We start from the raw sequence: 23,914 nt of genomic DNA on the forward strand, positions 1-23,914 counted from the left end.
ACGGGTGGGGTGGCAGCGAGTTAGTGAGTGACGGGTGGGGTGGCAGCGAGTTAGTGAGTGACGGGTGGGATGGCAGCGAGTTAGTGAGTGACGGGTGGGGTGGCAGCGAGTTAGTGAGTGACGGGTGGGATGGCAGCGAGTTAGTGAGTGACGGGTGGGGTGGCAGCGAGTTAGTGAGTGACGGGTGGGGTGGCAGTGAGTGAGTGACGGGTGGGGTGGCAGCGAGTGAGTGAGTGACGGGTGGGGTGGCAGCGAGTGACGGGTGGGGTGGCAGCGAGTGACGGGTGGGATGGCAGTGAGTGAGTAACAGGTGGGGTGGCAGCGAGTGACGGGTGGGGTGGCAGCGAGTGAGTGAGTGACGGGTGGGGTGAGGGTTGGCTCACCGTTAGGGACGCTGACGGACTGGTCGATGATGTCGCTGGCGTTGTCGTGCACAGAGATGAAGATCTGGAAACTGGCCACCAGCTCGCGGTTCAGTGGGCTGCGCACGAACACTGCGCCTGCAGGACACACCAGAACACGCTGAGCACACGCACTGCACGTACAGGCAGGTGAACTCACACATGGACATGAACATGCATACTACATGCATATACAGACAGCAGTGTGTTGTGTGTATGCTGTGCTGTGCAGCAGTGTGTTGTGTGTGGTGTGGGTGAGTGGCTGACCGGTGTGGAAGTCGATGCCGAAGGCGTCCTGCATGCCCGGCACAGGGGCGTTGTTGTCGTCCTGCGCCTCCAGGGCGATGATGTAATATTCCAGCCGAGGTCGGAGGTCGGGGTCCTCGGCGGTGACCGTGGCCACCACGGCGCCCAGCGGTGTCGACTCGTTGACGCTGACCGTCTGCACCGGGAGCAGGAAGCGCGGGCGCGAGTCGTTCACGTCGTCCAGCAGCACCGACAGCGTGGCCGTGCCCGAGAGCGGGGGGGTGCCACGGTCCGTCGCCACCACCACCAGCCGGTACGCCCCGCGCTCCTCCCGGTCCAGGGAGGCGTTGCCCACCAGCACCGCACCCGTCGAGGCATTCACCACGAAGCGGTCCTGCGCCCCGCTCTCGATGCGGTACCACAGCAGCCCGTTCGCACCCGAGTCGGCGTCGCTTGCCGACAGCTGCGTCACCACCTTGCCTGGAGAGGAGAGAGAGGGAGAGAGGAGAGAGGGAGTAGAGAGGGAGAGAGGAGGGAGGAGGGGAGGATGAGCAGTGGTAGTGGAAGAGAAGGATCAAGTTCTGGGACTTCTGATACACACTTTTTTGGGAGTATCACTCATCTCTTTTGCTTGTGTTGTGGTATTAAACCTTTTCACTGTACTGACTGTATCTGTGAACTCGTTCATGTGAACATTGTGCGTCTGTACTCGTGTAGTGGTAACTCTGGCCCGGCTGACCTGTGGCGCTGTTCTCGGGCAGGTGCACCGTCAGGCTCGGGGGGCTGAACTGCGGCGCGTTGTCGTTCTGGTCCAGCACGGTGACGGTCAGGGGGACGCTGCTGTTCAGACCCCCCACGTCCTGCCCCACCAGGAACAGCTCCAGCCTGGGGTCCGAGAGGGACTCGCGGTCCAGAACCGCACCCTGCCGCACCAACACCGCCCCTGAGGGAGAGACGGGCAGAGAGGGAGGAGGTTATAAAAGAGGTGTGTGTGTGTGTGTGTGTGTGTGTGTGTATGCGTGTCAGTGTGTCAGTGTGAGTGTGTATCAGTGCGTCAGTGCAGCGCTGTAACACACCTGTGCTGGAGTTTACAGTGAACAAGTCCAGCCGGGGGCCAAGCAGCCGGTACGACACCACAGCATTCACCCCGTCATCCCGATCCAGTGCCAGGACCGGCCCGTTCATAATCAGCACCGCACTGCCTGAGAGAGAGAGAGAGAGAGAGAGTAACAGGCGCAAACACACAGAAAGAGAAACACAGACAAATGTTGTGTGTGTGTGTGTGTGTGTGTGTGAGTGTGTGGGGGGGGGTACCTGGGGGCGAGTTCTCCGGCACCTCTCCCTGGTAGCTTTGCTGAGTGAATATGGGCCGGTTATCATTCTCATCCAGGATGGTCACCACCAGCACGTCTGAGTCCTGCGGAGAGACACAGTGAGACACTGCAGTGCGTAGTGTGGACTGATTCACTGGCACAGTGTGTGTGTGTGTGAGTGTGAGTGTCTGTGACTCAGTATGTGTGTGTTGGTACCCTGCGTGCAATGCGGGGGTTCTCTGGGTTGTCCTTCACAGTGATGGTCAGCTGGTACTCAGACACTCGCTCCCTGTCCAGCGGCCTGTTGACCACAACCACCCCCGTCTGAGAGAGAGAGAGAGAGAGAGAGAAAGGAAGAGAGGGAGACAGTGGTTAGAGACGCACAGAGTAACGATGACACACAGACCCACACGCAGCGGGGGGGCTCACCGTGTCGTTGATGTAGAAGGCTCCATCCGTGTTGCCGGCCGTGATGTTGAAGGTCAGCAGGGCGTTGCGGCCCAGGTCGGCGTCGAAGGCCTGCACCCGCGCCACCAGCGCCTGCACCCCCGCGCCCTCGGCCACGCTGCTGCGCAAGGGCAGGTTCAGCAGCACCGGGTCGTTGTCGTTGATGTCCAGCACCCTGACCTGCACCAGCACCTGGGGGGGCAAGGAGGGAGGCGTGTGCGTGTTAATGTTTGCGTGAGTGAGTGAGTGAGTGAGTGTGCGTGTGTGTGTGTGTGTGTCTGCGTGTGTGTGAGCTTCCGTGTGGGAGCGCTGGGGGCGTGGAGGCCCTGACACAGCAATCTGCAGACACAAATTGCTTCCCCCTCCCACTGTGTGGTTGAGTGAATAATTAACGCAATTAACCAATTAAGAGCAGCGCTGAAAAGCAGATGAAGGCCCGGAGGAACAGGTGGGGACACAGAGTCTGCTGCACCCCACACTGCTGGGAAGCTACAGGTCGACACGGAAACCCCGACACACGGCCGAACAACACGGCACACGGGGCGGAAAGAGTGACATCACACTCTCCAGAAATCAGAGACGGAGAGACGGAGACGGCAGTGGAAAGACCTTTGACGTGTCACAGAAAAACTGTGGAAAAAAAAAGATGAAAAACAAGAGAACAATGAAAGACCGAGATGAAGGAGGAGTTCACCAGGGCTGGGAAGGACGGGGCTGGGGGACAGGCTCTCTCTGTCTCTGCCCCCCCTCCTGAGTCATGGAGAGAGAGGCAGCCGCAGCAGCTGTGCTCTGGGTGTGGGGCAGCGCAGTGACCACAGACGTGAGTCAGAGTCTCTCCAGTGTCACTCGCTCAAACTCTGAGCAGCTTCAGGGCAGCACGGCTTACCTGCCCCCATCACAGTCAACCAGACTGTAAAGACTAACAAAAACTCCTGTCTTGGACATTGGGACAATGGAAATGTGGTCAATGAGAGACAGGAGAGGTGGACACAGAGAGGACAGTGTGGTCACTGAGAGACAGGAGAGGTGGACACAGAGAGGACAATAAAGCTCCTTCCATTGCATTGAGATTGACACTGAACTCTCCAGTAGAAGAGGGAAGAGTGTGTGAACAGCAGCGCACAGATAGCGATCAGGTTCACAGAGACACACATGACCGCAGTCGTCAACTGAGACACTCAACAGCTTCTCAGTACTGTCACCAGAGAGGTGACCCAGTTCAGCCTGTACAGCGCAGACTGCAGCCCTGTATGCATGATTGTGAGTGTGTGTGAGACAGTCTGTGTGAGTATCTGCGACTCAACGTGTGTGTGCATGTGTGTATGCAATGTCTGTACATGTGTGTGTGTGTATGGGTGTGTACAGTGTGCGTGGTGAGTGTGTGAGTGTGTATGTGCGTGGTGTGTGTTTCAGAGCATGCATGTGCGTGTGTGTATGCGTGCGTGCGCGTGTGTGGTGTGTGTGTGCGTGTGCTTGCTCACCGTGCTGCTGCGTGGGGGCGTGCCCAGGTCCCTGGCCGTGACGGTGATGTTGTAGAAGGGGATGTTCTCACGGTCCAGCTCTGCGTCTCTGCGCACTCTCAGCTCTCCCTCCACCGGAGACACCACGAACTCATCTGACACACGAGACACCGTTACACACTGCACTGCAACACTGCACAGACAACACCGCACTGCACTGCACTAGCCCCTGGACAGCAGTCCCTCTGCACTCACTCTGCGGGTCTCCGGCCGTGATGCTGTACTCCACCTGTCCGTTGAGCCCCGAGTCCTCGTCCGTGGCCTTCAGGGTCCAGACCCGCGGCCCCGGCTGGCCCTCGGTGATGTCGAAGGGGCCCTCGAGCGCCCGGGGGAAGGTGGGTGTCACATCGTTCACATCGATCACATTCACCAGGACCTGGGGCAGGAGGAGTGGGGTACTGAGACACATATGGACTCACACACACAGAGACACACACACAGAGACTCACACACACACAGAAACTCACTCACTCTCTCACACACTCTCTCACACACAGCACAGATCTGTCAGAGCACCAGACTGACTCACACTCTCACTCTCTCTCACACACACACACACACACACACACACACACACACAGACTCTCACTCTCACACACACACACACATTTACACAACCAGAGCCTCAACCTGAAACTGACTCCAATTCACAGTTAAATCGTCAGTGTCAGTGTGAGTGCGAGTGCCAGCTGCCGGTCCACATGCGTGTCCTCACCGTGGTGCTGGACGTCAGCCGCAGCTCCGTGATCGGACAATGGTCTGTAGCCGTGACAACAAGCGTATAGCGCCCATGACTGATCTCGTAGTCCAGCTCCCTGAGCGCCACCACTGTCCCCTGCAAGCACAGACAGGCAGAGAGACACACAGGCACGCAGACGTACACACAGAAAAAGGGACGGGGTCAGTTATTGAGCATAAACAAACACAGCAACTGGTCTGTGCTCACCGTGCTGTTGTGTGTTGTGTTAAAAGGTATAAAATGCCTTTTTATCCTGTCAATAAAGCCCATTTTAAATCTCAATTTGAATATGAAATTGAGAGAGACAGAGTGCTCCTGTTACGCCAGAAAAGCCAGTTCATCCGACAATTTGCATTTGAGAAACGTAGACAGAAACAAAGGGAACAAGAAAGGCATCAGATAGAGACAGAAGGAGAGAGTAAGCAGAGAGACAGGGAGAGAGGGAGCAGAGAGACAGTGGGTGAGAGGGAGAAGAGACGGAGAGGGAGCAGAGAGACAGTGGGTGAGAGGGAGAAGAGAGACGGAGAGGGAGCAGAGAGACAGTGGGTGAGAGGGAGAAGAGAGACGGAGAGGGAGCAGAGAGACAGTGGGTGAAATGGAGAAGAGAGACAAGGAGAGAGGGAGCAGAGAGACAGTGGGTGAAAGGGAGAAGAGAGACAAGGAGAGAGGGAGCAGAGAGACAGTGGGTGAGAGGGAGAAGAGAGACGGAGAGGGAGCAGAGAGACAGTGGGTGAAAGGGAGAAGAGAGACAAGGAGAGAGGGAGCAGAGAGACAGTGGGTGAGAGGGAGAAGAGAGACGGAGAGGGAGCAGTGAGACAGTGGGTGAGAGGGAGAAGAGAGACGGAGAGGGAGCAGAGAGACAGTGGGTGAGAGGGAGAAGAGAGACGAGGAGAGAGGGAGCAGTGAGACAGTGGGTGAGAGGGAGAAGAGAGACGGAGAGGGAGCAGAGAGACAGTGGGTGAGAGGGAGAAGAGAGACAAGGAGAGAGGGAGCAGAGAGACAGTGGGTGAGAGGGAGAAGAGAGACGGAGAGGGAGCAGAGAGACAGTGGGTGAAAGGGAGAAGAGAGACAAGGAGAGAGGGAGCAGAGAGACAGTGGGAGAGAGGGAGAAGAGACAGGGAGAAAGGGAGCAGAGAGACTGAGGGAGAGCTGTTTCATGTTTCATGTCCCTCTGCAGGGGGACAGGTTCTGCCGCTCTGTGTCTGAGGAAGGGAAACCCCCAACTGAGACCTCGTGCCCCCTTCCAGTTCCCCCAGCTCTGCCAGTCTCCCTGGTCCCAGGCCTCCCAGTGCCCTGAATCTCCCAGCCACTGGGGAGGAGGTGTGTGGTTTGTGCGTGTGGGGGGGCATCTCTCTCTATCTCTCTTATCAGCTGAGCTGACTGTTCCCTGTCCATACAGTCTGTCTATCAGCCCTGTCTCACTGGTCTCAGTCTGCTTCACGTGTCCCTCAGCCCACTGCACTGTCTCTCCCAGTCCCCCGGCCCCCAGCCCCCGGCCCCGGCTCACCGTGGTGCTGTTGATGTAGAAGGTGCCGCCCAGGTTGCCTGCGGTGATGCGGTACAGCACGGTGCCGTTGGGGCCCTCGTCGCGGTCGCTGGCGGTGACGGTGGCTATGACGGTGCCGGCGGTGTCGGGCCCCTCGCTCAGCGTGGCCTCGTACACGGGCTGGGAGAACTGCGGCGCGCTGTCATTCTCGTCCAGGATGGACACCCACACGGTGGTGGGGGCCTGAGCGGAGAGGGGGAGAGAGGGATGAGGACAGGCTGAGAAAACTGATGGAGGAACACTGATACATGTGGCCGACACAGGAACACGGCTGAGAGTTGGACATATGGAGACACAGATTCACACACACACACACACACACACACACACACACACACAGACACATACACACACATGTACTCAAACAGACAGACACCGACACACATACACTAAAAAAATATACATAAAGACATGGAAATCAAAATTAAATCCCATCAAAACAGATTGTTGCCAGTTTAGTTTGATAAACCAATCAAAAGACAGCCAAGTCTGCAAAAAAAATCTGAGAGAGAGAGGGAAAAAAAAGCGTTTCTCTGAAGAGGCAAAGGGCCCAGGGAAGAGGGAGATATAGCACGAATCCCATTGGTGGAGCAGCGCAGATCTACTACGCAAGGCTGCAGAATCGCAGCGATCCTATTGGAGCAGCGCAGATCTGCACACACCTGCGGAAAATCTGCGTTTCTCGACCATAGAATAACCCAGTACCTGCGCAGGCCGATCCGAGAAGGATGGAGGCAGAGACGGCTAACACAGTACACACACACACAGAGTCATTAGCACAGTACACACACACACAGAGTCATTAGCACAGTACACACACACACAGAGTCAGTAACACAGTACACACACACACAGTCAGTAACACAGTACACACACACACACACAGAGTCAGTAACACAGTACACACACACACAGAGTCAGTAACACAGTACATACACACACACACAGAGTCAGTAACACAGTACACACACACACAGTCAGTAACACAGTACACACACACACACACAGAGTCAGTAACACAGTACACACACACAGTCAGTAACACAGTACACACACACAGAGTCATTAGCACAGTACACACACACACAGAGTCAGTAACACAGTACACACACACACAGAGTCAGTAACACAGTACACACACACACAGAGTCATTAGCACAGTACACACACACAGAGTCATTAGCACAGTACACACACACACAGAGTCAGTAACACAGTACACACACACACAGAGTCAGTAACACAGTACACACACACAGTCAGTAACACAGTACACACACACACACACAGAGTCAGTAACACAGTACACACACACAGTCAGTAACACAGTACACACACACAGAGTCATTAGCACAGTACACACACACACAGAGTCAGTAACACAGTACACACACACACAGAGTCAGTAACACAGTACACACACACACAGAGTCAGTAACACAGTACACACACACAGTCAGTAACACAGTACACACACAGTCAGTAACACAGTACACACACACACAGAGTCAGTAACACAGTACACACACACACAGTCAGTAACACAGTACACACACACACACAGTCAGTAACACAGTACACACACACAGAGTCAGTAACACAGTACACACACACACACAGAGTCAGTAACACAGTAAACACACAGAGAGGGAGGGGTGTGATTAACACAGTACACACACACAGAGTCAGTAACACAGTACACACACACAGAGTCAGTAACACAGTACACACACACAGAGTCATTAGCACAGTAAACACACAGAGAGGGAGGGGTGTGATTAACACAGTACACACACACAGAGTCAGTAACACAGTACACACACACACAGTCAGTAACACAGTACACACAGAGTCAGTAACACAGTACACACACACACACAGAGTCAGTAACACAGTACATACACACACACAGTCAGTAACACAGCACACACACACACAGTCAGTAACACAGCACACACACACACAGTCAGTAACACAGTACACACACACACAGTCAGTAACACAGTACACACACACACACACACAGTCAGTAACACAGCACACACACACACAGTCAGTAACACAGTAAACACACACACAGTCATTAACACAGTACACACACACACACACACACACACACAGTAACACAGTACACACACAGAGAGGGAGGGGTGTGATTAACACAGTACACACACACAGTCAGTAACACAGTACACACACACACACAGAGTCATTAACACAGTACACACACACAGAGAGGGAGGGGTGTGATTAACACAGTACACACACACAGTCAGTAACACAGTACACACACACACACAGAGTCATTAACACAGTACACACACACAGAGAGGGAGGGGTGTGATTAACACAGTACACACACACAGTCAGTAACACAGTACACACACACAGTCAGTAACACAGTACACACACAGTCAGTAACACAGTACACACACACACAGAGTCAGTAACACAGTACACACACACACAGTCAGTAACACAGTACACACACACACACAGTCAGTAACACAGTACACACACACACAGAGTCAGTAACACAGTACACACACACAGAGTCAGTAACACAGTACACACACACAGAGTCATTAGCACAGTACACACACACACACAGAGTCAGTAACAGTACACACACACACAGTCAGTAACACAGTACACACAGAGTCAGTAACACAGTACACACACACACACAGAGTCAGTAACAGTACACACACACACAGTCAGTAACACAGTACACACAGAGTCAGTAACACAGTACACATACACACACACAGTCAGTAACACAGCACACACACACACAGTCAGTAACACAGTACACACACACAGTCAGTAACACAGTAAACACACACACAGTCAGTAACACAGTAAACACACACACAGTCATTAACACAGTACACACACACACACACACACACACACACACACAGTAACACAGTACACACACAGAGAGGGAGGGGTGTGATTAACACAGTACACACACACAGTCATTAACACAGTACACACACACACACAGAGTCATTAACACAGTACACACACACACACAGAGAGGGAGGGGTGTGATTAACACAGTACACACACACAGTCAGTAACACAGTACACACACACAGTCAGTAACACAGTACACACACACACACAGAGTCATTAACACAGTACACACACACAGTCATTAACACAGTACACACACACACAGTCAGTAACACAGTACACACACAGAGAGGGAGGGGTGTGATTAACACAGTACACACACACAGTCAGTAACACAGTACACACACACACACACAGTCAGTAACACAGTACACACACACACAGAGTCATTAACACAGTACACACACACAGAGGGAGGGGTGTGATTAACACAGTACACACACACAGTCAGTAACACAGTACACACACACACACACAGTCAGTAACACAGTACACACACACACAGAGTCATTAACACAGTACACACACACAGAGGGAGGGGTGTGATTAACACAGTAAACACACACACAGTGGGGGCGGTGATTAACGCAATACAGCAGCGCACAGAAATAATTTTGGGAGACAGGCAGCAGCCAATGAGCCGCGGGGCGGGGCGGGGCGGGGCGGGCCGGCCGGGGAGGAGGTGTGTGGTTTGTGCGTGTGGGGGGCATGTCTCTCTATCTCTCTATCAGCTGAGCTGCGCCCGTAACTGTAGAAGTATCAGCGGCGCAGAGCGCAGCACCGAGGACTCTCTCCAGCAGCGCATCGGACCCGGACCCGGACCTGGCCATGGCCCCCCCGCGAGCACTGGACCGGGCCGTGCGGCTCGCGCTGTGGCTGGCCGTCCTGGCGCAGGGTAAGAGCCCCCCCGGCCCCGGCTCCCTCTGTCGCTGTCCTCACCCCGTCCGTCCGTCCGTCCGTCCGTCTGTCTGTCGCCTGCTTTCCGCTGCCGCGCACCGAGTCGGCCTGTGCTTTCACAGCCCAACAGCAGCAGCTGAAGGCCGGACGCGCCGCGCTGTGGCCGGTGCTGCTTTGACAGGGCGAGTTCAGTTACCGGGTTGTAACCCGAGCCCCGCGCCCGGATCGGCCGCTTCGGTTCCTGCCCGAGGCTCGTCGCCTCCCCGGCGGGTTTGAGCCGCGCAGCTCCAGCGTGTCCGCCAGCGGGACTGGGTCTCATTTCCACCCGCACGGAGTCTGCGCCCTCGTAGTTATTGTTATTATTATTGTTGTTATTATTATTATTTCTTGGCAGACGCCCTTATCCAGGGAGACTTACAACATAAGTGCAAACAAAGTGCAGAAATACAGTGAGTACAAGGCATCAATCATTACAAATTCAATTTAGCTAAAACAGCAATTCATTTGCACAAGTGCAGTAAGTGAGGTCCTACGTCCTGGACGGTAAAGCGAAGTGCTGTCGAGATGTCGGTCACAGTCAGGGGCTGCATACGGGAAAGGGAGCAAGAAGGACATCAATCAAGTCTAGCAGGGATAGAGGACTAATATCACAAGTCGGAAACAAGAACCGTAGTTTCGAGACGATGGGGGTGGGGCTGTTGACTGGCGGCATTAAGAGTTGATTTAACCCCCAGCACCGCACACTCAATCCCAGCGCAGAGCCCTCAGCCCTGCTAAGCCCCGGCAGCCCAAACACGGCGCCGCGGGACCCAGCTGCTGGCAGGGCCGGCCCGGAGTGCAGGTCAGTGGGGTTGAGATGAACACTGCGCCTCGGTTGTGTATTGGCACTGAGTTGGGCACAGTGCTATGTGCTGCGGTCTGCAGGACACACACACTGTAAACCGCTGTATGGCAAAGAACGGGCCATTGCAACAAAACAACTCGACAATCCCTAAACTGACAGACGGGACAGCTCTGTGATCGGACTGTGCGTTTTACAAAGCGGTTCCGTGGCCGCAGCTGCTGAACTGCGCGATGTGCGTGTCTGGGCTGCGGGGGCTGCGGGGGCTGCGGGCTCTTGCTCGGCTGTTTGCGTCCTGTGGAAAGTGAAACTAAGAAACGTGAGACGCCCGTGCTTGCGCTCTCTCTCACTCAAAGTGCTTTATTGGCATGACGTCCAGGTGTCCAGCTTACAAAAAACATCCCAGCCACAGAAATACCAGACACAGCAACAACTAAACATCCGTATTTTGGAGTATGGATAGAACCCCCATTCACAGTAGCAGGCAAGTGTCAGTCTGCCCCTCGGGTTGTGGCAGGCTCTCTCTCTCAAACACACAGGCAATCCACCCCATCCTCACGTCACACACACTGCGTATCGAGTTATAAATCATCATGATGCTTATTTTGCCAGCTGGTATTATTATTATTATAGTATTTGGTTCTATTTTGGCTCCCAGTTCAGTGAGGTTGATGGACAGTTTATGAAACTCGTTTTATTAAAATTTGAGGGCGTTTGTCGAGCTGCCATGGTGCCAAAACAGATGGATTTATCACAACAGACATCTGCTGCCCCAGGTCAGCTGGGACGGGCAATGTAGGGCCACTGAAAGGGCTCAATGTATGGGGCAGATTTGGAGTGTGTGGCAGTGTGTGAGTTTATATGTGTGTGTGGCAGTGTGTGAGTTTATATGTGTATGTGTGTATGTGTGTGTATGTGTGTGTTGCAGTGTGTGAGTGTGTGTGTGTGTGTGGCAGTGGGTGAGTATGTGTGTGTTGCAGTGTGTGAGTGAGTGTGTTGCAGTGTGTGAGTGTGTGTGTGTGTGTTGCAGTGTGTGAGTGAGTGTATGTGTGTGTGGCAGTGTGTGAGTGTGTGTGTATGTGTGTGTTGCAGTGTGTGAGTGAGTGTGTTGCAGTGTGTGAGTGAGTGTGTGTGTGTTGCAGTGTGTGAGTGAGTGTATGTGTGTGTTGCAGTGTGTGAGTGAGTGTGTGGCAGTGTGTGAGTGTGTGTGTGTGTGTTGCAGTGTGTGAGTGAGTGTGTTGCAGTGTGTGAGTGTGTGTGTGTGTGTTGCAGTGTGTGAGTGAGTGTATGTGTGTGTGGCAGTGTGTGTATGTGTGTGTTGCAGTGTGTGAGTGTGTATGTGTGTGTTGCAGTGTGTGAGTGTGTGTGTATGTGTGTGTTGCAGTGTGTGTGTGTATGTGTGTGTTGCAGTGTGGCAGTGTGTGAGTGTGTGTGTATGTGTGTGTTGCAGTGTGTGAGTGTGTATGTGTGTGTTGCAGTGTGTGAGTGTGTATGTATGTGTGTGTTGCAGTGTGTGAGTGTGTATGTGTGTGTTGCAGTGTGTGAGTGTGTGTGTGTGGCAGTGTGTGAGTGTGTGTGTTGCAGTGTGTGAGTGTGTGTGTATGTGTGTGTTGCAGTGTGTGTGTGTATGTGTGTGTTGCAGTGTGTGAGTGTGTGTGTGTGTGGCAGTGTGTGAGTGTGTGTGTTGCAGTGTGTGTTGCAGTGTGTGAGTGTGTGTGTGTGGCAGTGTGTGAGTGTGTGTGTTGCAGTGTGTGAGTGTGTGTGTATGTGTGTGTTGCAGTGTGTGTGTGTATGTGTGTGTTGCAGTGTGTGAGTGTGTGTGTGTGGCAGTGTGTGAGTGTGTGTGTTGCAGTGTGTGTTGCAGTGTGTGAGTGAGTGTGTGTGTGGCAGTGTGAGAGTGTGTGTTGCAGTGTGTTGCAGTGTGTTAGTGAGTGTGTGTTGCAGTGTGTGAGTGAGTGTGTGAGTGTGTGTCAATGTAGTTCTACTTCCAGAAGGCTCAGTGAGAAATCCAGCCCTCACTTCCAAGTCCCTAGCTGTAGCCGCCCGCCCTTGGCACACGTCCCCCTCTTGCTCAACACTCGGCCCCGGCTGTCGGGGCAGATTTACTGGCCGCTGTCCTTCAGTGTTCATACCAGCCCTGCTGTGGCTGCGGACCCTGCGCCACCGATCGCTGGCAGCATCTCATCAAGCAGGCGCTGGGCAGTTCAGTGTGTACACAGGCCTGGCGCACAGAGGGCTTTCTGTGTGTGAACAGAGGTGCACAGTGCTTACACTTCCAGTCTCGGTGCTGTTTTCCCAGCACGCTGTCTCTGCACCTGCTTTGTGTGTTAGGAAAACGCCACACAATGGAGCGCTGGACTGTGCCACCCCAAGCAGCACTCGGGAGTCTAATTTAAGAGCCCCTTGCGGCACAGGAAGTAGTTTTGTTTTTTGTTGTCTCTTTGTTCCAGCAGGTGGTTTTGTTATTTCCTGTGTACGGGGGTGAGTGCAGTGTGCTGGACACTGCTGCTGAGAGCGGCGCCCTGTTAGAGGGGCCGTGCGCTCCGTGTTCGAGGCAGTAGGAGGGATGTGAACGGATCGCTGCCCTGAGACTGGGGCAGGGGTACGAGGGTGGAGTGGATACACATTGGAGGGCGTTTACCACAGCACTGGACCCCCCCGCCACAGCTCCAAGCTCCCTGTCCAACAGCCCTGAGTCAGCAAAGGCCATTTCACAACTCTGCGCTCTGTGGTCATGATCCCCAGCACAGAGGGAGGGGGATGGGGTTCCTCTGGCTCTTGCGGTGTCACCGCGGTTCCCGTTTTGTTCTTAATCCTCCTGCCTCAAACCAGAACCGCTAAGGGGTCCATTGGCCGGCCGTGTCAAACCGCCCCCTTGGCGTCCTGCAGGGGGCTCTCGGCGTCCAGCCGGTGGGGAGTGCGCTCTCGGCCTCTTCAATAGGCAGGTCAGATGGACAGTGATGGAGATGTGGTCACCTGGCACAGGCTCTGCCTGTCTCGCTCTGTCTGGGTCCACCCAACATTTTCACTCCAAGAACCCCAGTGTCTAGAATGTGAGTCAGAACCTGGGTATGGACCAGTGTGTCAGTGCTTTGGCCACACTGATGCAACTCAGTCATGCCAATAAAGTTTTTTTAAACTTGGATTGAATTGAATTGAATTAACAGCTTGATATTAATGGCAGCCAGGTGAGGGGCAGGACAGAGTGGGATTAGAAATGCCAACACTCACACTGTCTCACTCTCTTGCACTCACTCATTCACTCACTCACACACACACTTACACACACTGAAGCACAGCAGAACTCACACCCTGTTAGCAGTGGAAGGAACCACCAAACAAAAGGCGCAGCAGGGGTAGAGCAACACAAAGGCGTGTGGCTGCTTGGCGTGGGCAGTGTGCGTGCTCCCAGACTCCCAGGAGGAAACACCGATATAAACAGGATTGTATCTGATGAGCGCCCCCCCCTCCCCCCTTGGAGCAGCTTCCTCCTGCCCCCCCGCCCCCACCCTGCGCTGCGCTCTCACAGGAAACGCCATCTTTCAGCGGCCTGGTAATGCTGCACAAAGGTCGCCTGAGAGCGGGAGGAGTACACCCTGCTGTTGATGGTCGACCCTGCCGTTGCTATTCTCTGTGCCAGCGCCACCCTCCGGGGGCTGCCGAAGCACCAAAATGCGCGTTTTCTGTGGCCTGTGGAATTGACAACCAGCCCCGAGTCTGTCTGGCAGATTGTTTCTGTTCGGTTTCGTTTGGTTTTATTTCCTGTTCATCTGCTTCTTAACACTTAACACGGCACAACAGGGAACTGTGAAAGCACAGGTCTCTACTGTATTCTCCTGCATCAAGGGCCTCCATCCCCCAGCTTGTATGATGGGAAGGCCTGCCGTGCCATGCCATGCCAGTCGCTTGGCCTGCCCATTAGGCGCTGTGCTGTGTGCAGATGCCACTGAACTGGTGCGCTTCACCCTGAGCAGGCCTCTCTGAGTCCCAGTCGCCACTCTCTCCCCAGCCTGCTGTCACATCACCTCACTGCACCGCTGTACCCTCCCCCACACAGGAAGCTAGGTGAGCTGACCCAGAAAACGCAACCTGAGCGCTGCGGAGGTGTTGCTCTGCGTGTTTGTGCAGGGCAATGTTCTGGGCGTGGCGTGACAGCGCAGTCAGACCGCAGCGCCACAGCGCTCCGTGTGCAAGACGGGCCCCCGCGGCCCCTCACTCTTTCTGCCCAATTCCCTTTCTCTGTGTGTCTGCCCCTTCTCCTGATACAGAGCATATCCCACCCCCTGTGCGGCATCTTGAGCAGAGGACCAGGCCTGCTGCACTGTGTGTCAAGACTAACCCCAGCTCTCGCTCTCTCTCCCCCCAGATGGCCTGTGCTACTTCACCATTTCAGCGCCCTACAAGACGTATGCCTGCCCTGAAGGAGCCGACGTCACCATGCAGTGCGTCGTCGAGGGACACCTGACTCACCCGCAAGACCACCTGCAGAAGGCGTGGCTGTACAACCAGCACTCGAAGCAGCACTGCCGTTTGATCCACCCTCGCCAACTGCCCAGCCACAACCACACTCACGCCTACAACCCCAGTGCATTGGGTCTGCACTACAGCATGAACGCGGGCACTCTCTATATGACACTGAGCAACCTGACCGCCGCCGACTCCGGCCGCTACTGCTGCCTGGTGCTGGAAGTGGAGGGCAAGATTCGGCAGCATCATGTGGTGGAGGAGAGGGTGCACGACTACATCCTGCTCACCGTGTCTCCCAGTAAGTCCCCCCAACTGGCACTGATACTGCTGCTGTGCCCCCCCCACTACACTGTCATCACTGTTACAACACTGACATTGTCAACACTGTTACTGTCAGTATTACTGTCACCGCACTGATACTGTCAACACTGTTACTGTCAGTATTACTGTCACTGTCACCGCACTGACACTGTCAACACTGTTACTGTCAGTATTACTGTCACCGCACTGATACTGTCAACACTGTTACTGTCAGTATTACTGTCACTGTCACCGCACTGACACTGTCAACACTGTTACTGTCAGTATTACTGTCACTGTCACTGCACTGACACTGTCAACACTGTTACTGTCAGTATTACTGTCACTGCACTGACACTGTCAACACTGTTACTGTCAGTATTACTCTCACTGCACTGACACTGTCAACACTGTTACTGTCAGTATTACTCTCACTGCACTGACACTGTCAACACTGTTACTGTCAGTATTACTGTCACCGCACTGACACTGTCAACACTGTTACTGTCAGTATTACTCTCACTGCACTGACACTGTCAACACTGTTACTGTCAGTATTACTCTCACTGCACTGACACTGTCAACACTGTTACTGTCAGTATTACTCTCACTGTCACCGCACTGACACTGTCAACACTGTTACTGTCAGTATTACTGTCACTGTCACCGCACTGACACTGTCAACACTGTTACTGTCAGTATTACTGTCACTGCACTGACACTGTCAACAATGTTACTGTCAGTATTACTCTCACTGCACTGACACTGTCAACACTGTTACTGTCAGTATTACTGTCACTGTCACCGCACTGACACTGTCAACACTGTTACTGTCAGTATTACTGTCACCGCACTGACACTGTCAACACTGTTACTGTCAGTATTACTGTCACTGCACTGACACTGTCAACACTGTTACTGTCAGTATTACTCTCACTGTCACCGCACTGACACTGTCAACACTGTTACTGTCAGTATTACTGTCACTGTCACCGCACTGACACTGTCAACACTGTTACTGTCAGTATTACTGTCACTGCACTGACACTGTCAACACTGTTACTGTCAGTATTACTCTCACTGCACTGACACTGTCAACACTGTTACTGTTAGTATTACTGTCACTGTCACCGCACTGACACTGTCAACACTGTTACTGTCAGTATTACTGTCACCGCACTGATACTGTCAACACTGTTACTGTCAGTATTACTGTCACTGTCACCGCACTGACACTGTCAACACTGTTACTGTCAGTATTACTGTCACTGTCACTGCACTGACACTGTCAACACTGTTACTGTCAGTATTACTGTCACTGCACTGACACTGTCAACACTGTTACTGTCAGTATTACTCTCACTGCACTGACACTGTCAACACTGTTACTGTCAGTATTACTCTCACTGCACTGACACTGTCAACACTGTTACTGTCAGTATTACTCTCACTGCACTGACACTGTCAACACTGTTACTGTCAGTATTACTGTCACCGCACTGACACTGTCAACACTGTTACTGTCAGTATTACTGTCACTGTCACTGCACTGACACTGTCAACACTGTTACTGTCAGTATTACTGTCACTGTCACCGCACTGACACTGTCAACACTGTTACTGTCAGTATTACTGTCACTGTCACCGCACTGACACTGTCAACACTGTTACTGTCAGTATTACTGTCACTGCACTGACACTGTCAACACTGTTACTGTCAGTATTACTGTCACCGCACTGACACTGTCAACACTGTTACTGTCAGTATTACTGTCACTGTCACCGCACTGACACTGTCAACACTGTTACTGTCAGTATTACTGTCACTGTCACCACACTGACACTGTCAACACTGTTACTGTCAGTATTACTGTCACTGTTACTGCACTGACACTGTCAACACTGTTACTGTCAGTATTACTGTCACTGTCACCGCACTGACACTGTCAACACTGTTACTGTCAGTATTACTGTCACTGCACTGACACTGTCAACACTGTTACTGTCAGTATTACTCTCACTGCACTGACACTGTCAACACTGTTACTGTCAGTATTACTCTCACTGCACTGACACTGTCAACACTGTTACTGTCAGTATTACTCTCACCGCACTGACACTGTCAACACTGTTACTGTCAGTATTACTGTCACTGTTACTGCACTGACACTGTCAACACTGTTACTGTCAGTATTACTGTCACTGTTACTGCACTGACACTGTCAACACTGTTACTGTCAGTATTACTGTCACTGCACTGACACTGTCAACACTGTTACTGTCAGTATTACTGTCACTGTCACCGCACTGACACTGTCAACACTGTTACTGTCAGTATTACTCTCACTGCACTGACACTGTCAACACTGTTACTGTCAGTATTACCGTCACTGTCACCGCACTGACACTGTCAACACTGTTACAGCAGTAATACACCAACACTGCCAGTGCGTAGTATAGGTTTAGGTCGAGTTTAATCTCCCACACTGGGGGTAGAAGTGTGAGAGTGAAAACGGTCTGTTAACTGCGATGCTCTCTGCTCTTCCTCAGGGGTCAACAGCAGCCAGCAATGCACCAAGGAGAGAGCTGAGCCACGGCAGCCTGAAAGTGAGTCCCACATCTTGGGAGAAGGGGGTGGGGGAGAGGGATTTGGAGAGTTTGGGTTCAGGGTGAAGCTGCTGCACTGCAGTGTCAGGAAAAGAAGAGGGTAAAAAAAAAAAAAATCTGATGGGGTCAAGGAGCACTGGCCAGCTGGTGAGAGGGTGAGAGTGAGAGGGAGAGAGAGAGATATGGAGGGAGTGTTTTGGTAGTTGTCCATCTTAGTCTAAAAACACATGCTGTGTAGCAACCACACACACTCTCACACACATGCCACGTGCAGGAGCTGCACTTCTCTTTCCGTGGGGGAGGCAGTGAGTCACGGGCTGGGGTGGCATGTCACTACAGGACTGCGGGGGCCAGAAGAGGGAGAGAGAGGAAGATAAGATGACGATAGTGGGGGGATAGTGGGGTCACAGGAAGATGTGGGAGAGAGATAGAGAGAGAAGAGATTGTGGGTGAGATGAGGAGTCAGAGAGCTGGTGAGGGCTGTGTGGCCGGGCTTCTCTCACTGCAGAAGGACATGCATGTTGTGGGAGGAGCCCCTGGGACTGCCAACCTGCACTACAGCCCTACTGCACAGCACTGTGACCCCAGCTCTACCACTCTCCCGTCCCCCGCAGCTCCCCAGCCCCACAGCTCTGGACTCCTGTGTGCATCCCCCTCCACCCCTCTCCCATCCTTTTTCATACTCTCTCTCTCCCTCCCTTATCGGTTTCCCACTCTCATTCTTGACCTCGTCATTTCTCCTCTCATTGCCATTGTCCCTCCCCTGCTATCGCTATCCCTCCATCCTCCCCCCCAGGGGGTTTGTAATGCTGTCCCTCCCTCTGTGTCATCTCTCCCCCGCACCTCACTCTTAGACTCTCTCTCCGTGTTTTCACCCGCAGGCTCTACAGCAGCAGGGTTGGCCACAGCAGGGTGCATTATGGGAATCCTGTCGCTGCCGCTGATCCTCCTGCTGGTGTACAAGCAGAGACAGACTGCCACCTCCAACCGCCGTGAGTGCACTCTCTCACTCTCTTGCCAATACGACACACACGCACATACAAGCTCACCTATACACACAGACTGTGTAACACGATGAATCCTGGTACAGCCTAATTCACTATCAAACTGGGATGTTATAAGACCCCCTGCTGCCCTGTAAGATCACACACACAAGCAAACATGTCATTTATAAACATGTCATGAGACACAAACTACTGTTGCTGTTAAACACTCTGACACTGCCAGGACAGGAAGCAGAAGTAAACAAGCCTTTTAACTCCCCCCCCCCATTGCCCTGCCTGTCTCTCACTTCCAGCTCAGCATTGAAATATGAAATGGAGAAGTTGGGAGGGGGGGATGGAAGGTCCTCAGAGCTTCCAAATGCAGAAAGAGAGGGGAACGGCGGGGTGGGGGCGGCATTGCATAAAACACCTCAAACTTTGAGTAACGACAGTGCTGAGTACCTGCCCTGGGGGGCAGCTGGAGCTGGACACCGCCCTGCCTTGGGGGGCCAGTCCCTCTGGCTCACTGACCGAGCTGCTGACGCACAGCCCTGGTGCCACTTCAACTTTTTCATTTGTTCTCCCGAAACCGTCTTCAAAACAACATATGGGAAGTGAGCGTGCGGCCCTGCGCCGACATTAGGACGCCCCGTCCCACATAGAGGGTCACTAGCGGATGGCCTGGCCCGGCTGCAGCACCCAGAGGCCAGAGACAGCGGCTGTGTGTCGCTGGAGGGGGCTCTGGGGCTGGCTGGACAAGGTCAGGCGGTGAATCTTGTTGTTTTCCCAAACCTGACACAGGCCTGTTGCGACACAAATCGTTCCCCAAAGTCACGGAAAGTTGCTATTGCCACAGCCCCACCGTTGCCAAACCCCACCACAGCTGTGCTAACTGCCTTACATCAATCACTGAGGCAATGCCCGGCTCTGTTGCCACAGAGAACACACTAACACTGCCCAAACATGGAGAGAACATGCAGCCCCTGTAGAACGGCATAGGGAACACGCAATGGGCTCCTATAGGCCGGTGGACTGGTGGGCAGGGCAGCGTCTCTGTCCAGCAGCTACACTCGATCGCCGGTCACAGGGCTGCTCGCTCAGCGGTCTGACCTAGGAAGTGTCACAGTCTAATGCCGTTCTCTCTCTCCCTCAGGGGCTCACGAGCTGGTGCGCATGGACAGGTGAGTGACGCACTCTGACCACACTCCTCTTCTCTCTCCGTCTCCCCTCTCCTTTCCTCTTCTGCCCATTCCATCTTCTTGATTCGGCAGCCACGATAGTCTGTCAGGGTCTGTAAACGTCTTGCAAAAAGCTCATATTGTGCCAGACATTTGAGTAGCTGATGCACATCGAACAGAGCAGATTTCACAGCTGCATTCACTTCAAACTGCTGCCTGGCCAATCATCTGGGCCATCTCTGGGTGCCATTCTCCTTATTTTTTAACCTCTCTCTCTCTCCCGGCAGTGAGGCGCAGGGCCATGAGAACCCCGTTTTCCTAGGGGAGTCTCCCAAGATGCGCACCGTGTCTCAGATCATGCGGCAGCAGTCTGAGACGGGGCGCCACCTGCTGTCCGAGCCGGGCACCCCACTGTCGCCGCCCACCCACGGAGACGTCTTCTTCCCCTCGCAAGGTGAGCTCCGCCCCACCCCGCCCCATGTGTGATGTCATAGCCTGCGCCTGCTACTACACTGCAGCGCCACTGCTACAGCACACAGCTGTAGACTCACTGCACCGCACTGGGAGTCTGCCACACAGCCGCTCGGCACAGCCCAACACCTGCAGCAACATTCCCAGCATTCCTGGCCATTTCCTGTGCAGCCCGGGCGGGGGGGTGGCCGTCTGCCAGGAAAACGAGGATTTCACAGATAAGAGGATGAGATGCGCAGAAGCCCGTCCTGCCACAGCGACTCGGCGTGACTCAGGATTAATATTTCGGTGGATGTCTCTGAGTCAGGGGTCTGCGTGCCGAGAGGCCAGACATGGCTCTGCTCAGTGCCCTGATTGACTGCACTCACACGCATTCCTCTGGCCTTAGTCACGCCAAGAAGCGGCCGCGTCCCGACGGAAGCGAGAGAGAAAATAAGTTCACGGCTGCCTGGGGTATATAGTCGTGGAGGAGTGTATGAATCAAAGACAAGGCAGCTGAAAAAACAACTCTGGTTGGAGTGGAGCTGCACATTGTCCCTCGAGAGATGTGGCAACAGCAGGGTCTGCTCAGGGACACGGACACAGGCTGCCGACTGACAGGAAAGAGCTGACCGGCTCTGCGGCTGGTGGGCGGGAGGGAGGGTGGGAGAGAGGGAAAGGGAACAGACCCCTGGGGCGCTGCAGGGGGACACTGCTGTGTAAACATGGCTCTCTAGGGAGCAGGCCAGGGGTCACAGGTCAAGAGAGGGGTTGGAGATTGTGTGGGACCTTCGGTGTCCAGTACAGGGAGCAGGAGGAGGGAGGCAGAGTGGGGGGGCAGCGCAGGCTCTGCAGGGACTCTTTCTAGTGCGAGGACAGTGGACACAGTCAGCACGTCTGAGGTTCCTGTTCCCACTGCGTCGTGCCTACTCACAGCCCAGTTCCTCCTCAGTGTGCGTCACAGTGACGAGGCCGCTTATTGGAGTTGCGTGGGCTGTCCACAGCGCACCCCCCAGTGCGGGGCCGGGGAGGACTGAAGTGCAGTGAGAGAGCGCTGTGGCCCAACATCCTCTTTTCTTCTCCAAGAGCACCGCCGTCCCCGTGTCACTGCCGACGGGGGACTGACGTGCACAGCGACACGGGAGGACTTTGTCAGCGTTCGTGCGAATCCCGTTCAGTGGCTTAGCGTGACCCCCGGCCGACGCCACGAGTCCTTACACGGGTTTATAGATGCATTGAGAGAGAGAACGGGGTTCAGTTGCTGTTGTTGTGTTATTTCAATGCCAAGTGCTTTGGCAATAACATCAGTTTGTCCTGCCAGTGAAGCCTGTCTGAATTTTAATTTCCCACAGTGTGTGAGGCCGGGGGTGGGAACCAATAGCAGGGCGGCCGCTGGGGGGGTCACTGCCATCACAGGGTCCATCCTGATTGGTCGACCGATCAACATTCCAGTTCCTGTTCTTGTCTTTCAGATCCCATTCCTGAGTCTCCGGACCTCCTTAAAGTATAGCTGGCGAGGTGGCGACACACTCCTGGCTGAATTCACGTCATGAGGACGACTGGATCAAACACGGTGCCCAACTCACTTCCATGGGCGCACGGATCTCTTTAAACAGACTTTGCAAGTATTCCTTGTGTGTGTGTGTGTGTGTGTGTCTGTATATAGTCACCCACACACAGACCCTGTCCTCAGCCTGCCCAGTGCAGGACTCAAGGCAGGTTCCTTGCTCCTCTCTCTCTCCTGCCTTTCACTGTTAACTTCGACAGCAGGAGCACTGCTCCCCACTACAGCACCAGCCCAGGACAGACAGGGGCCACACCTAAACAACTCTGCTGCAGTGGGAACACTGGAAACACCCAGGCAACGTCTGCCCTGCACTGGGCCCCCGGCTGGCAGAGTGTGAGAAACTCCCTGTGCCAAACGCACACGCACTGTCACACACAAAGACACACTCTCACACATGCACCAACACACACACACTGTCACACACACACACACACACACACACACAGTTAAGACAAGGGCTTGGGCGTCCTGCCCTAGTTCTGCACTCTCTGGGGTCTGACCAGGGGTCCGCTCTCTGTCACCAGCTGCCTTCTCCTACACATTTTACAATTGTTTTAATATAAATATATAGATATATTTTGTTTGTTAAATGTATATGCTTATATACATCCATGCATGCATATATCTTTTAGTGTTTTTAATTGCTTATGTTAAACCAAGCCTGAGTGTGTAGCAGGCTGTGCGTTACAGGACACGTCAGCCCTCAAACCTGAGTGGGGGCTCCGACCTGCACACGCTAAACCAGATTAATAGTGCCTTATAGGGGGGTGGGACCAGGTCCAGTGAGGGGGGGTATGTTTGACATTCTTCAAGATTGTTACCTTATTGTGAGTGAATGTGGGGACTTTAAAGCGATCGTGTGAGTTGTGTGTCGCAGCCCTGCAGCCGGACGGGTGGGCGGGGGGGTCTGGGGTCTGGCAACGTGTTTCTTTGAATAGATATAGATATATACAACATATACACTGGGCAGCACTGCTCCAAAGCCCATTACACTTGCTATTTATCAACCAGTGACTCAGACACAGAACCTGCAGGGCTGCGAGGGAGAGAGTGCAGTGTGTGTGTGTGTGTGTGAGAGACCATCTGTGTGTGTGTGTATGTGTGTGAGTGAGAGGGAGGGGAGTGAGTGTGATCTTGACGACTGGCTCATCTTTGCATCGGTCTGTGTGGAGCTATAGATGCTGCAAGAAATGTAAAGTTAATTCTTTCAAATGTTCTATAAAATAAGTGAATATTTTTATTGTCTATATTTTGTATATACATCTCGACTGTTGCACAAAATAAACTAGCTATAACGTTTCTAAGCCCTGTGTTCTGTCATTCCTGCTGACTTCTCAGCCAGAACCGCGCACACACAACACACACCCTCAAACAGTTCACCTATGGAACCACTGGCCCTGACCCACAATGCACTCTGCTGCTCAATGACACAGCCCTCCCCTCACCCACTGCACGGCACCCACCCCCAGCCCTCGAGGTCTGTGACGTGG

General features: G+C 53.6%; 3 protein-coding genes across 3 annotated transcripts in view; 1 reads left to right on the forward strand and 2 right to left on the reverse strand.

The window, feature by feature from the left end:
- Positions 1 to 1,580, reverse strand: part of LOC136715687 (cadherin-23) — a 25,222-nt gene extending 23,642 nt beyond the window's left edge. Inside the window, exons 1-3 of the mRNA XM_066693043.1 lie at positions 1,387 to 1,580; positions 669 to 1,127; positions 384 to 500 (exon numbers count right to left, since the gene is read on the reverse strand). Of these exons, the coding sequence (XP_066549140.1) occupies positions 384 to 500; positions 669 to 702 (151 nt within the window). The 5' untranslated portion in view covers positions 703 to 1,127; positions 1,387 to 1,580. The remainder of the gene's footprint in view (positions 1 to 383; positions 501 to 668; positions 1,128 to 1,386) is intronic.
- Positions 879 to 9,964, reverse strand: LOC136715807 (cadherin-23). The gene is made up of 12 exons (XM_066693187.1): positions 9,923 to 9,964; positions 6,174 to 6,395; positions 4,643 to 4,762; positions 4,123 to 4,303; positions 3,889 to 4,022; positions 2,390 to 2,599; positions 2,177 to 2,284; positions 1,962 to 2,064; positions 1,724 to 1,849; positions 1,387 to 1,590; positions 1,067 to 1,127; positions 879 to 975 (listed from the first exon to the last, which is right to left on the reverse strand). The coding sequence occupies exons 1-12, from the start codon at positions 9,962 to 9,964 to the stop codon at positions 879 to 881; spliced, it is 1,608 nt and encodes a 535-aa protein (XP_066549284.1).
- Positions 9,861 to 23,728, forward strand: vsir (V-set immunoregulatory receptor). Its single transcript, XM_066693039.1, has 7 exons — positions 9,861 to 10,029; positions 15,239 to 15,637; positions 18,190 to 18,246; positions 19,128 to 19,238; positions 20,383 to 20,410; positions 20,695 to 20,861; positions 22,330 to 23,728. Exons 1-7 carry the CDS (start codon positions 9,963 to 9,965, stop codon positions 22,365 to 22,367), a joined length of 867 nt encoding a protein of 288 aa, XP_066549136.1. The 5' UTR covers positions 9,861 to 9,962; the 3' UTR covers positions 22,368 to 23,728.
- Positions 23,729 to 23,914: the final 186 nt, after the last annotated feature.

This window comes from Amia ocellicauda, chromosome 20, assembly GCF_036373705.1.
Source record: "Amia ocellicauda isolate fAmiCal2 chromosome 20, fAmiCal2.hap1, whole genome shotgun sequence".
In the NCBI taxonomy this organism is placed as follows: domain Eukaryota; kingdom Metazoa; phylum Chordata; class Actinopteri; order Amiiformes; family Amiidae; genus Amia; species Amia ocellicauda.